Source organism: Vipera ursinii (assembly GCF_947247035.1).
Source record: "Vipera ursinii genome assembly, chromosome: 2".
In the NCBI taxonomy this organism is placed as follows: domain Eukaryota; kingdom Metazoa; phylum Chordata; class Lepidosauria; order Squamata; family Viperidae; genus Vipera; species Vipera ursinii.
The window spans coordinates 124,338,469-124,353,331 of NC_139513.1; the positions used below are offsets into that span (position 1 = coordinate 124,338,469).

Consider the following 14,863-nt stretch of genomic DNA (forward strand, 5'->3'; position numbering starts at 1 on the left):
ATTGTGGATAATTCACAATACTTCAAAAGCTGAAAGGAAAGGAAATGGGAGGGATTTACCATCTTCACACCTTAGAAACTATTGGAGAAAATTATAACATGCATTTACTCAGGCCCCTGTTGCATGTGTGCCAATAACTGTAATCCTTAGGTCTGAAAGGGACAATAAAATCAACCAGTGAGAAGGCGTAAGTTAAAACAAAAAGCTAGTGCCTCTGAATGTGATGGCTGGATAAAAAACAGGATGAGCAGCTTTTTATTAAGTAAAGCTGGGAATGAATTTTTAGTAGAGTACCTGAAGTCAATTCAAGCCAAACTGAGCTGGAAAATTATGAGCTGGGAAAAAAATTGTAATCAGTAAAATGGCATTGAGATTTTAGATTTATAAAAACATGTAACTCTTTTTAAAAATATGTGGATCTATTTGGTATTCCTCAGCTATGGTACTTCGCTGAAACTAGTGGCATGCAATAGAGGTTTGAAGGACTCCATCAAACTAGGGCAGGAGTCTTAAGGATCACTTTGTATCCTCTGGCTTTCACGTATTCTGTGAAGATGTGACCTGGAAAGTTAACACAACCCAGGTGGCTAGAAAGGCCCAACAGAGGCTTCACTTTCTTAGGATCTTGCGGAAGAACAGGGTAGAACAACAGCTAATGACCCTCTTTTACCGGTCTATCATAGAGAACGTCCTCTCGTACGGTATTGTGGTTTGGTATGCTGGTCTGACAGCCGCGGACAGGAAAGTATTACAGAGGGTAGTGAGCACAGCACAAGACATTGTGGGCTGTTCCCTGACACCACTGGATGACATCGCCAGGGCTCGTTGCCTTGGAAGAGTGAGGAAGATTCTCAGGGATGACTCACACCCTGGACGGTATCTCTTTACTCTCCTACCATCCGGTAGGAGATATAGGAATATAGCCAGCCGTACCAACAGGCTGAAAAATAGCTTTTATCCGTGGGCTGTTAGGCTTTTAAATGGGACATAATCTTATGCAGAATTGACTTGGGAGGCCGGTGTGTGGTGTAGTTGGTTCACATAGTGTGGTGGGATGGAGGGTTTGTTGTCACTGTGTGTTGGGGGGAGAGAGCACGGGGGGAGGCTCAGCTAATCTCAATGTACACATGTTGTACTTTGACAATAAAGGTTTATTATTATTCATAGACCTCACTTGAAATATAATCATTTGCTTTTATTTCTTAGATTTGAAACTGGTTGTTAATGGGAGGGGGGGAAAATCCCATGTTTACATTTGAAATAGGATCTTGCAGTGCTTGGCTTGAATCTAGCATATATAGATCTTTCTTGGGTAGAATTTTGAACTCCAGTGTATTTGGAAACTTTCAGTTGTCTGCAGCCTATATTTTTGTCTTGTGTTTTTTGAATCAGAGTAGATTGTTTTTAATCCTGTACATTATCCCACCATCTTTATTCCAAAATTTGTGGTAAGGTATTTCAGATAACAATTTTAGCTTTATTCTAAGTATCACTTAAAGGACAACTCTGTGTATGTCAGAGAGAGAAATCTTTGCCATCCCAAAGTGTAGAGCTATTATGTTTAGGATCACCAAAGTACAAATTGTTTCTAAAGGTCGTCAATTCCTTCTAATTCAAAGAAACGTCTAGAGAAGTATGTCATGTGCAACTATTACCTGCTTTATGGATGAGGTCTGGACTGTTGGCTACCTCAATTGAACAATATTTTTGTAAGCAATTATGTCATTCTATCATATGATGAGAGCGAATGTGCCTCATTACTTGTAGCCCAGGAAAACAAGCTGCTGTGTGTTGAAGAGCAGGAGAGATTGCTGACAATTTATTTTCCGGTGTGGCAGAAGAGGAGGATGTCAGGCAATTTCTGAAGCAGTTTTTGTTGCCTAGTTTATTTTAAATAGCATTTTACTATCAAAACTATTCACGCCTGTACATATAAACTTCTTAGAATTTCCACAGCAATAACCCTGCATTATGCATATATGCTGTTTTGATATTAATAATAATAATAAGTTGGAAGGGACCTTGGAGGTCATCTAGTCCAACCCCCTGCTAAGGCAGGAAACCCTATACCATTTCAGACAAATGGCTATCCAGTCTCTTCTTAAAAACCTCCAGTGTTGGAGCATTCACCACTTCTGGAGGCAGGTTGTTCCACTGGTTAGTTGTTCTGTCAGGAAGTTTCTCCTTAGTTCTAGGTTGCTTCTCTCCTTGACTAGTTTCCATCCGTTGCTTCTTGTCCTGCTTTCAGGTGCTTTGGAGAATAGCTTGGCTCCCTCTTCTTTGTGGCGGCCCCTGAGATATTGGAACACTGCTATCATGTCACCCCTCACCCTTCTCTTCATTAAACGACACATACCCAATTCCAGCAACCGTTGCCTATATATTTTAGCCTCCAGTCCCCCAATCATCTTTGTTGCTCTTCTCTGTACTCTTTCTAGAGTCTCGACATCTTTTTTACATCGTGGTGACCAAAACTGGATGCAGTATTCCAGGTGTGGCCTTACCAAGGCATTGTAAAGTGGTATTAGTACTTCACGTGATCTTGATTCTATCCCTCTGTTAATGCAGCCTAGCACTGTGTTGGCTTTTTTGGCAGCTGCAGCACACTGCTGGCTCATATGCCTCTCCTGGCAACCATGGAACCTTCTTTTTTTTTCACGGATCTACGCTGGGACTTTCTTGCTCATATAAGTATGTAAGGTGGAAAGATTCCTGGTGGTTGCATGGCTGTTTAAGTTCACTTTTCCTTCTATGAAGATTATAGGAGAGAGCATTTTCCCCCCCCTGTGGGTCTATGATGTTTCGCAGTAAGGGCCAAACAGTACCTAATGCGCAGATTATCTTCTCATACCTACAGCTGGACAACCTGTGACTCTTGTTCGCTTGGTAGTGTGAGTCCTGAAAAAGAAGTCTTTGAGAAAGAACTTAGGGTGGGGAACGTATGGCCCTCCTAATATTGCTGAACTTGTAACTTAGCAATTCTTTTAATTGGATGTGATGGTTGGGGCTGAGGAGAGCTATAGTAATTGCAGCAGGAGTAAGTCACTTGCTTTTCCTTCAGAAGTTTGTCTTTCTTTCCCATTGCTTGTACCACACACAGGTGAGGGATTGTTTACCTTTTGCTAAAAACCTACAGGTCCATTTCCTGCCTTCTGCGTTGTTGATGTCCGGATTCTTAACTTGAGATAACAAGTGAAATGTCCCTAGCCTCCAGATGTTTAAGACTAGAGCTCATTTGAATAGTCACTATCCGTCCAAGCATCTTTCCGGAACCAGGATGGGAAGGCAATCTGCAGCCAGCAGCACTGTCTAATTTTAATAGTCTGGCACTTGATAGCGGTATCAAAAGTTAGAACAGATGCCGTATTTCTTGTTCCAAGCAGGAGATGCCTTCATGCTGCAAAACCCAGATTGATTCACAGTTGAAAGCTGTGGGAAGTATCAGAGTCTCTTGTTGCTGCACTTGTTTACTCTATAGGGCCAGCTGAGATACCCCGAGAAAATCTGATGACACAGTTTCCTTTTACAGACGTTTTTTTCACGAGAAGAATGAAAGCTAATGTGCATCTCATCAAGTACCTCTGCTGAAGGGGTGCCGAGTTGCGGATGCTATTCAACAGTTAAAAGTAAGAAGGTATGTCAGTGGGAACTATTAAAATTATTCTTCATTGATTTAACAGTCTGATAGAAAAAAGCCAACGAAGACTCCAGGAGCTGAATGTGATTTTGATGTTTACAGAGATTCAGTTCTATAACAAGAAGGTGAAATGAATGGCACTCTTATGCAATTTTAAAATTAGATACGCAGATTAGAACGTTCAGTGGAAAATATAACTAAAAACTGGTTTAGTTGCTTTCAAAATCTGATCATATAAAATCAAGAAGTGGTTGTATTATTTCAGTATTCTGAAAACCTCTGTTTATTTGGCTAGCTAAACTTGATTTTGAGCCATTCTGAATTTCTTTTTAAAAATACAGTTTTCTTAATCAAAGTAGTAAAATTAGTAATATGAAATTTTAATTCCTTGAATACACTAACAATATCAATGCAAAGAACAAATGAATATGGCTGTTATCAGTGTCTAAAATATCTCCAGAGTTGCAAATACAAGGCCATTGCTTAGAACTTTATTGGATATGTAACAAGATCAATAGAACCTTTGGTGTGGATCATACATGTTATAGCTCAGGTGGTGCATGAGATTTTAGGTATAGCTGTAGACTAGAAAAATGAATCAACTACCATTAGAATTTCTTTTCACATCTTTTTGGAAACTCTGGTCAAAGAACCCACTTAGCGGAAGCTTCCGTGAATTTACATGGATTCTCCTATTGCTCACCAAAATTTGAGGGCTTTTCTTTTATTCTTGATACTCTGTTTTGGCAACACAACTTTCCCAAGTCAAATTTTGCAACCAGGCACCTTCTGTGTGGAACAGGCAGCTGGCCATTATTTCCAGTTTCAATTCTTCCTCAAAATGAATACCTTGCAACTCTAACTTGCAGTCATATAGTGGAACATAGATTCAGTTACTCTTCCAGTTAAGTGGCTATAGTTATCAAGGCAAGTGAGTAGAGTGAAAATCCTAAAATACCTATGGTCTTTCATATTCTCTCTTCCTGTTGCAGATCCCAAATTCCCCAAAATAGGTTATCATTTTCCTTCTTATTTCATACAAGATGTGTATAAATGCTTAAATTGGATAAAGTTCATTTCCATTCATATACAGAGATGATTTCTGAATTCACATGGCTGTACAGAATTTATATGTTGCAGCACTTAACAACTGAAGAATTGATAACAACGATGATTCCTTGATTTCCTTCCCTTAACCACTTCTATCCATATCTTTTGGAAATATTTTTTGGATTTCCAAATTACACGCAGCAAATTAAAAGCATAAACTCTAAGAAAATGCCTAGCTGCCTTAAAGATAGCAAAATATTGTTTGCTATTCATGTAATAAAACTATTCATTGTAAAAGCTTTTCACTTCTATAATTGTTGTTTTTGAATCTTTCCCTCTTAATGATAGCCATGAACCAGTTTTGGGAAAAGTATAAATGGCTGCCAACAAATTCCAGAAAGTAATGTAGAGTATTGCAAATGGTGGCTTGCAAAATCTGAGGCTGCTGGTTGTAGATTGCAGTCCAAGATGGACCTGCTGACTACCACTCATCGACAGGTGGGCCGTAAGCTGAGATTCTAATTTATGTTCAAAAGGGGGAAGCTGCGGACAAGGCATCTCAGTTACCAGATCTCATGGCAACAAGTATGAGCTGAGTGCCCTCAAAATAGCCATAGGGAGGCTATATAACAAGAAACTCTGCGGGAAACCCTCAGTCCTCTACAGATCTTCACTCACAGGTTGTGCCGTCCAAGAAAAACCTTGAAAGGAACAGAAAATCACTGCTGGGTACCTCTTCACATTTTCATTGCAAGATTTTGGGAGGAGATACTCCTTTGGATCTCAAGACATTATTGTAGTTTGGCACCTCAACGTTTGTGGGGTAGCTGTGGTCTCTGCTACTTTCTAAGTCTGGTCATTTTCCTTACCTCATCTGTTGGGCTTCCTTTGCCCTCTGTGACCATGAAATACTACTACCCAGGCTCACTTCCTAGGTACAGGCGATATGCAAGGCACCTCAAGACTGTGCGTTTCTCCAATGACGTCGTCTTCCAGGACCACATTCGACAAGGTGACTTGGAGCAAGTGGGACGTTTCATTCGGGCCAGGAAAGTCTCCTTGGATACCATCTATCCCTCTGGTACGTGGGAGAGAGGAAGACTGATTGGAGGGTGGCTGAGTAAGAAGCTGTTTAATCCCAGGGAAAAATATGGCTTGCATGTTAGGCTGCATTTTCAGTGGGATTTAAGGAAACAACAGGGAGCTTCCTTCCTGTCTCTCAGTTGCCATATAGCCCACATTATTTTAGTAGAATCATTCAAGAAGGGTATAAACCTAAAATTCTATAAACCCTTACAGTACTTATTTCCTTAAAGTAACCAAGTATTTTGATTCAGTATAGCAAGCAACAACAGCAACAACAACAACAACAACAAAAAACTAGGATGAGAAATAAAATACTATCTGCTTCTCAGAAATATCTTGAAGGGTTATGCCCAACTCTAAGGTTAATGTAGTATGTCTTTGAGGCATTACCTCTGGTTATTATTTCAGGGCATGGAAAGCTGTACAAGAAAAAATTGCAAGAGCAAGTGTGTGAAAAGCATAGAAATGATGACAATTACAGATTGCAAAATCCCAAATCAAATTATGATAGGATGAGCTTAATCTTTCTGAAAGGTATTATTTAGTTTAATCTCCCTAGTTAGGCACAATTTAGGTTTTGTTGGGATTGTAACTGCCAGAATTTCCCAGTAGGTTTTAGCCATGCTAGGAATGCCATGGGGCTGCAGCCCTGATTCATGTGGAAGGTGGCAAGTTGGAGAACTTAGGTTATTTTAGCCCAGCATTGTAGGACTATAGGATTGTCTTTGGGGATCATTTTGCTGTTAAGGAGACTGGCCTTCATTGTTTTTGTAAATCAAATAGTTCCCAAAGAAGCTTAGAAAACATATCCAGGAACTTTGACTGAACGTCTATTTCCTTTTTGCCTGAAATGAACAATCTTAAAAACAACAGATCTATGTGGATGCATGTTAACTGAACAGTTTTAGTTATGTTTCTTTACTTGAAAGACTTTTCTTGTGCTAAGATGAAAAATGTGGTAGGATCCCACTCAGTTTATAGAAACCATCTGAAGGGGTCACAGACTAGAGTTTGATATATCGTCTTTTTCAATTAGGAATGGCTGCCATCCATGAAGCTGTGCTTGCTGGAAACCTTGATTGCGTCAAGCTCTTGATAAAATACGGCGCTGACATAAATCAGAAAGATGATGAAGGCTGGACACCTCTGCATGTGGCCTGTAGTGATGGCTATGCTGACATTGCAAGGTCAGAGATGCTAGTCTGTTTACCTCATTCCCTCTTAACCAGCTGTGCCACTCTCTCAAGTGGGAATTATATGGCCAAGGAAAACAAGAAGGGCAAAGTGATTCCACTGTTGGATTACTGGGTAGTGAACTTTAAAGTGACAAGAAATAAGTCTCTCTTGGCTTATTCCAAGAGATGGATGAATCCTCTCTTATCTACAGTGCTCTCATCCTGACACCAGCAGTGCTGAGAGTATTTGTTGGCAGATTAACTGTGGTATTGCTGAAATGCCAAGCAAAAAACCATTTAAATGGAATCCTATGTTATTTAAAAGGTGATTGTCTTTGTGGAAACAAAAAATATCTTTTGAGACATTTTGTAACGTCATAAAGTCCTCCACATTGCCTTAAATATTTATTATTTATTTATTTATTTATTTATTTATTTATTTATTTATTTATTTTTGGGACTTATATGCCGCCCTATCTCCCAAAGGACTCAGGGCGGCTTACAACAATAAAAAAACAACAATACAAAAATTAAAAACGAATTAAATAACAGCCCCAAAATAAATTAACTACAGTTAAAAATTAAAACATATTTAAAAACCCATCATCAATCCAGGTCAGCCTGATGGAAGAGAAAAGTTTTGAGGTCGCGGCGAAAGGACCGGAGGTCCGGGGCCATCCGAAGCTCAAGGGGAAGCTGGTTCCAAAGGGCTGGTGCTCCCACAGAGAAGGCCCTCCCCCTGGGGGTTGCCAGCCGACATTGTCTGGCCGACGGCACCCTGAGGAGGCCCTCTCTGTGTGAGCGCACTGGGCGATGGGAAGTCGTCCCCGGTAGCAGACGGTCCTGCAAGTATCCCGGGCCTAAGCCATGTAGGGCTTTAAAGGTAAGTACCAGCACCTTAAATCTCGCCCGGAAGACAACTGGTAGCCAATGCAGCTCACGCTGGAGGGGTGTAATATGGGAGTATCGGGATGCTCCCATCACTACTCGCACGGCTGCATTCTGCACCAGCTGAAGCCTCCGGGTGGTCTTCAAGGGCAGCCCCAAGTAGAGAGCATTGCAGTAATCTATCCGAGAGGTAACGAGTGCATGAGTGACCGTACGTAGGGCATCTCGGTCCAGATAGGGGCACAACTGGCGCACCAGGCGAACCTGGGCAAATGCCCCCCTGGCCACAACCCCAATATGATCTTCAAAACTGAGTCGTGAGTCTAGGAGGACGCCTAAATTGCGCACCCTATCAACGGGAGGCAACACCTCTCCTCCCATAACCAAAGATGGAACCTCTTGGACAAGTCGAGATGCCGGTACGTAAAGCCACTCAGTCTTGGCTGGGTTGAGTTGGAGCCTGTTCTTCCCCATCCAAATCCGTACCGCTTCCAGGCAACGGGACATCACGTCGAGGGCATCACTGGCTTGGTTCGGGGTGGAGATAAAGAGCTGGGTATCATCGGCATATTGATGATACCTCACCCCAAAACCACGGATGATCTCACCCAGCGGCTTCATATAGATGTTGAACAGGAGGGGCGAGAGCACCGACCCCTGAGGCACCCCACAATTAAGGGGCCTAGGGGTTGACCTCTGCCCTCCTGTCAACACCGTCTGCGAGCGGCCCGAGAGGTAGGAGGAGAACCACCGTAGCAAGACATCGCAGCAAGATACCATGGTCGATGGTATCAAAAGCCGCTGAGAGATCTAAAAGGACCAGGACAGAGGAATAACCCCTGTCTCGGGCCCACCAGAGATCATCCACCAGTGCAACCAATGCCATCTCCGTGCTGTACCCAGGCCTGAAACCCGATTGGTATGGATCTAGATACTCAGTTTCCTCCAGGACCAAAGGGAGCTGCCATGCCACCACGCTCTCAACAACCTTCGCAAGAAAGCTGTTTAAAATAGCTGGATCCAAGGCAGGTTTCTTGAGGAGGGGCCTTATCACCGCCTCCTTCAAGGCAGCAGGGAAGCACCCCTCACTCAAGGAAGCATTTATAACTGCCAGGAGCCAGCCTCGTGTAACCTCCCGGGCCGCATAAACCAGCCAGGAGGGACACGGGTCCAACAAACACGTGGCGGCACTTAATTTCCCCATGATCCTGTCCACTTCATCCGGAGTCACAGGATCAAACTCCTCCCAGATATTATCGGCCAAACCCATCGTTTCCCCCTCGGCAGATACTGCCCAGTCGGAGTCCAAGCCAGCCCGAATCTGAGCGATTTTATCCACCAGATACTCACTAAACTCCTCGGCCTGTCCCTGCAAGGGGTCCTCTCCCGTCCCCTGATTTAAAAGGGAACGGGTCACCCTAAACAGGGCGGCCGGGCGGTTATCTGCGGATGCAATGAGGGTGGCGAAGTGAGCATGCTTCGCCACCTCCATTGCCACAAGATAAGATCTAGAAAAGGATCTTAACTGTGTCCGGTCAGACTCGGACCGAGTGGGCCTCCAAATGCTCTCTAGGCCCCTTCTCCGGCGCTTCATCTCCCGCAGGTCCATGGAGAACCAAGGAGCGAGCCGGGATCTGCGCCGGGTCAGAGGCCGCAAAGGCACAACACGGTCGAGAGCCTCCGAAGCCGCCCGTTGCCAGGCATCAACTAAGGTCTCGACCGGGCTGTGGGAAAGGGAGGAAGGAATAAATCCAAGCGCCGTCTGGAACCTATCTGGGTCCATCAGGCGCCTGGGGCGGAACCACCTGGGCGGTTCCGCCTCCCAGCAGCGGGGAGTGGCATGACGGAGGCTCAGCCGCAGGAGATAATGGTCTGTCCATGAAGGGGGTTGAGATGTTGGAGTAACCCCACCCAGACCATTAAGCCCCTGCCCAGAGATGAAAATAAGGTCGGGCGTGTTTCCCCCCTCGAGTCGGACCCTGAATAATCTGGGTCAGGTCCATGGCTATCATGGAAGCCATGAACTCTCGGGCCACCCCCGACGCACCACCCAGGGAAGGCAGGTTAAAATCTCCCAGAACCATAAGCCTGGGAAACTCAACCGCCAACCCTGAGAGAGCGTCGAGTAGCCCGGGCAGGGCTGTTGTCATGCAGCTGGGAGAAAGGTACGTGAGCAACAGACCCAACTGACACCCAGGACCCTACCTCAGGAGAAGGGACTCACATCCGCCAATCTGCGGGGCAGTGGTCTCCCGCAGAGAAAGGGCCTCCTTAAATATTGGTATATGTCAGTTGGACAATGCTCGTGGGGAAACCAATTTATTTGATTCAGGCTGCAGTTCTAATTCTTCTGCTACAGCAAAAATAGCTCTAGGTTTTTGTGTACCATTGCATTCTCCAGGTGTGAATAGTATAAAGAGGTGAACTTGCCTTAGGGAAATTTGAGAATACAGATGATTGTAATGCAAATTCTTACTGCAATTATTAAAAGTGACTAAAAGATACTTAAACCATATTATACAATGAACTACTTAAATGGACTATTTTTTAAACAGATGTAGTTAATCCAGACTGTTTCAACCTCTGCTGCATTTCATGATTTTGTCTTTTCTGATCTTCCAGGTACCTCATCTCTCTTGGGGCCCAGTGTGATGCCACCAACAATGAGGGAGAGAAGCCATCTGACCTTATTGACCCAGAAAACAAGGATCTTGTGGAGCTCTTTAAAGCAGCCCATGTAAACTAAGACTGTATCTCTTAACTTTTTTCCATGTGAAATCCAGTTTCCATGGCAGATAGTATAATCTGTTGTACGAAGCAAAGTTGCCCCAATGAAGTTGGTAAGGGAGTGTGATTATCTCCTACAGGAGGCCATACTATAGCTGCAATAGGTATATATGAGACTGACTATTTGGGGATTTCTCAGAGACGTGCTTGGGGTGGTCCATTCAAAAAGAAATGAAACATTCTTTATTGTGGTTCATTGTCCAGTTCAATAGATGACATAAACTGCTTCTGATGGTGTGACTGTGTAGGCAGTTTACATATATGTTTGTGATCTAGATTGGACCGGATACCGAGTTTTGTAAGCACATATCTTCTGTTTCTCATTTTGCAATTATTAATTTTGAACAATGACCTCAGCAACATTCATGTCATTTTCCTAAAGAATCCTCACAAAATAACCAGGAAAACATCTACCTTCAAAATGACATCTTTATGTACATATGGATTATTCTAAAACATAGTGTATAATGTCCTATTTTTAATGTGTTGCTTTTATACTGTATTTTTTAAGTGATTCCAAAACAGCTTTTTATTTTTTCAATAAAGGAATTCCCAAATCTGGAGTATTTTTCTTCCTTCACTTCTCACATCAAAGATAGCCAAGCTTCTGTTGAATCATTTGGTTTTGGCTATAATACAATAAAACTCTTCTTGTAGAAGCAAAATCCATATGGGGAGAAGAGCATTTGGATCTGGAATAAGCAAATTCCAGTGTCCAAAGAAACTTGGATTGTCTAAAAAGCAAAAGGAAAAATGAAAATGAAACTTCATCAAAGCTTGAACTGTATGCATTCTACTATAGTTAAACCTCTGGACCTGGTTGTAATATCTGATAAAGCATTTTTACATTGCATCCAGTTAACTAAAATTCATTGAAATTATGCTAATTGGATATTTTCATAGCATCAAAAATATGTCACATATAACCCGGTATGCAGGGTCATGATGTAATGTAACAGCATGCGGCATGTTGCTTGAAGTGATCGCAACTTTTCTGTGATGAAATCGGAAGAGCTTCCAAATAACTAACTGAATCCTCAATTACAAGTTTCTCATTTTTTTCTCTGAAACCCTTCTAATCAGTCCCAAAATACTATGCAAAATCATGAGGGAGAATTAAACATGCACTGCATTCAGTGGGACATTACAGCCTAAACCCCTGGTGGAGGATGTTCCTATTATATTATGATTGGTCCCACAGTCAGCCCAGTATTTAGACTGGATTTGGCAGTTTATCCACCTAGCGGATCTTTCCCAAGGATCTGGGATAGGCAGATGGTGTTAAGTGTATATTGCAGGATGCAAGTTATTGAAATAAAGCTGCCTTTTGTAGCTAATGATTTTATCAATACCAATGATATTCAAATACGATCGGTTCACATCACAGCTGCCAGTTTTCTAGCTGATATTGGTCTTCATACACCATTGAAGTCTTCCCCAAACCTAGGATGCTGTAATGTGTCAATTAGTATATGGGAGGATCCAAACAGTGTGGCCTTTTGTAACTGATAGGTGGAAATTCTATCAATATGCAGATTTTCTAAGTGTTGTCCAAGCCTTTTTGGTATGACACCCACTGATAATGACTGGGATCACCATGGCTAGTCTGTGTCATAATTTTTCAACTTTAATTTTCAGATCTTGATACTTTCTGATCGCCAGTTTGTGAAATCACAGTTCTTTAGTTGGTGCTGACCTTCATTCATACTGAGTTCTTTCCAAGAGCCTAGGATGTCATAATGTATTGGCCTATTATATGTGCAGATGCAAGCAGTGTGGCTTTTTGTAACTGACAGATGGAAAAATTGTCAATAAGCAGATTTATGTGTTGTCCATGGCTTTTTGCTATGGCACCCATCAATAACCAATGGGACTATCATGGCTGGTTTATGGAATAATCTTTCAATTTTGATTTTCAAATTTTGATATTTTGTGACTTTCTCCAATTCTTTGTCTTCTATTCTACTATTGCCTGGTATTGCCACATCAATTATCCACAATTTCTTTTCAATCAGTTAAATCAAGTATGTCAAGATTTTATTAGTTTGTACTTGGAAATCCCAAAATATTTTAATCTGTTCATTTTCAACTATATTTTCAATTATATATTCCCACCAATTTTTCATTATTGGCACAGAATAATTTTAGAGATGTTCCAGTGAATCATTTTGGCAACTGTATTGTGTCTTTGTTTTTAATCAGTTCGTGCAATCTTTTTCCATGAATTGAGTATATGATCTGTTTCTTCTGCTTCTTTGCATCATCTGCACTTTGAATCATTTGATAATTTTTTAAACTTCTGGCCTTGATTCCATTAGTTCAAACAGCTTACCTTTGAGCAGCCAGATCAAACATTCACTCCCCCTTCACAGTTCCATTTGAAAGCCAGTCAGGTTTTATTATTATCCACTTTCCTTTTCACCTTTTGTGGAAATTGACCGTGTAATGCTTTTCCTTGCTAGCATTCTATTTGGGTTTTTATTACATTTTTTTCAATATTCATGTTATGTTTCCTATATATTTAATAAATTGTGATTTTTATCTTACATCAGTACTTCTTAGCTGTTTTTTTACATAATCAACCAATGCACACTTTTTACTTCAGCTCTGACCAGAAGTAAACCTTTGCCTCCATTTCTGCAGGGCAGGTATTTATTTATTTATTTATTTATTTATTTATTTGATTTGTATACCGCCCTTCTCCCTAAGGACTCAGGGCGGTGAACAGTGACATAAATATCAGAATGCACAAATACAGATATTGAAAACAAATTAAACCCTAATTTTGCCCAAATGCAGAAGATAGTTACCTTAAAACAATAATTACAACAGAACCTGTCAGACCAGACCGGATTGCTCAAACAGATATGTTTTTAGGTCGCGTCGGAAGGAGCGAAGTTCGGGAGCCATCCGGAGCTCAACCGGTAAACGGTTCCATAGGTCAGGCGCGCCCACAGAGAATGCCCTCCCTCTGGAAGCCACCAGACAGCATTCTCCGAACAGTGGAACCCTTAGGAGGCCCTCTCTGTGGGAGCGCACTGGACGGAGGGACGTTGACGCTGGCAGCAGGTGATTCCTAAGGTACTCCGGACCCATGCCATGTAGGGCTTTGAAAACCACTACCAGCACCTTGAATCTTACCCGGAGGACAACTGGGAGCCAATGCAGCTCACGGAGTAGAGGTGTAACATGGGAGTATCGGAAGACTCCCAACACAACTCTCGCGGCTGCATTCTGTACCAGTTGGAGCCTCCGAGTGGTCCTCAAGGGCAGCCCCATGTAAAGAGCATTGCAGTAGTCTAAACGAGAGGTCACGAGTGCATGAGTGACCGTACGTAGGGCATCCCGGTCTAGATAGGGCTGTAATTGGCACACCAGGCAAACCTGGGCAAAGGCTCCCCTAGTCACAGCTATTATGTGGTCTTCCAAGGAAAGCTGTGAATCTAGGAGGACTCCCAAGTTGCGAGCCCTATCTGTGGGGGGTAATAACTCACCCCCTATAGAAAGAGATGGAATGTTCTGAATATCCCGAGATGCCGGTACGTACAGCCACTCAGTCTTGTCAGGGTTGAGTTGAAGCCTGTTCCTCCCCATCCAGACCCGAACTGCTTCCAGGCAACGGGACATCACATCAAGGGCATCACTGAGGTGGTTTGGGGTCAAAATAAAAAGCTGGGTATCATCAGCATACTGGTGATACCAGACTCCAAAACCACGAATGATCTCACCTAGCGGTTTCATGTAAATGTTGAATAGGAGAGGCGAGAGGACCGATCCTTGAGGGACTCTACAAGTGAGAGGCCTCGATCTCGATCTCTGCCCTCCTGTTAATACCGACTGCGAACGTCCCATGAGATAGGAGGAGAACCGCTGGAGAACCGTGCCTCCCACTCCCAATCCCCTGAGACGCTGCAGCAAGATACCATGGTCGATGGTATCAAAAGCCGCTGAGAGATCTAGAAGGACTAGGACAGAGGAACAGCCTCTGTCCCGAGCTCTCCAGAGATCATTTATTAGTGCGACCAATGCCGTCTCTGTGCTGTGTCCGGGCCTGAAACCCGATTGGTACGGGTCCAGATAGTCAGTTTCCTCCAAAACCGAAGGGAGCTGATGTGCCACCACACTCTCAACAACCTTAGCAAGAAAGCGAAGGTTGGAGACCGGACGAAAGTTGTTTAATATAGTTGGGTCCAAGGTAGGTTTCTTGAGGAGGGGTCTCACCACCGCTTCTATAATCTAT

At 42.8% G+C, this 14,863-nt stretch overlaps 2 protein-coding genes across 2 annotated transcripts in view; one reads left to right on the plus strand and one right to left on the minus strand.

Moving 5' to 3' along the window:
• The window catches only part of ANAPC11 (anaphase promoting complex subunit 11), a 127,223-nt gene that overhangs the window by 88,143 nt on the left and 24,217 nt on the right, over window positions 1-14,863 (minus strand). The gene's annotated exons all lie outside the window — the stretch shown is intronic.
• PPP1R27 (protein phosphatase 1 regulatory subunit 27) lies at window positions 2,525-11,180 on the plus strand. Its single transcript, XM_083355003.1, has 3 exons — window positions 2,525-5,768; window positions 6,810-6,960; window positions 10,459-11,180. The coding sequence occupies exons 1-3, from the start codon at window positions 5,591-5,593 to the stop codon at window positions 10,580-10,582; spliced, it is 453 nt and encodes a 150-aa protein (XP_083211129.1). The 5' UTR covers window positions 2,525-5,590; the 3' UTR covers window positions 10,583-11,180.

What these genes read in the sequence shown, in the direction of transcription:
- PPP1R27 (XM_083355003.1), top strand. Translation starts at nt 5,591, where the DNA reads ATGAAATACTACTACCCAGGCTCACTTCCTAGGTACAGGCGATATGCA. An exon ending in GGATACCATCTATCCCTCTG is followed by an intron (nt 5,769 to 6,809) that starts GTACGTGGGAGA and finishes TTTTTCAATTAG; the next exon opens with GAATGGCTGCCATCCATGAA. An exon ending in GGCTATGCTGACATTGCAAG is followed by an intron (nt 6,961 to 10,458) that starts GTCAGAGATGCT and finishes CTGATCTTCCAG; the next exon opens with GTACCTCATCTCTCTTGGGG.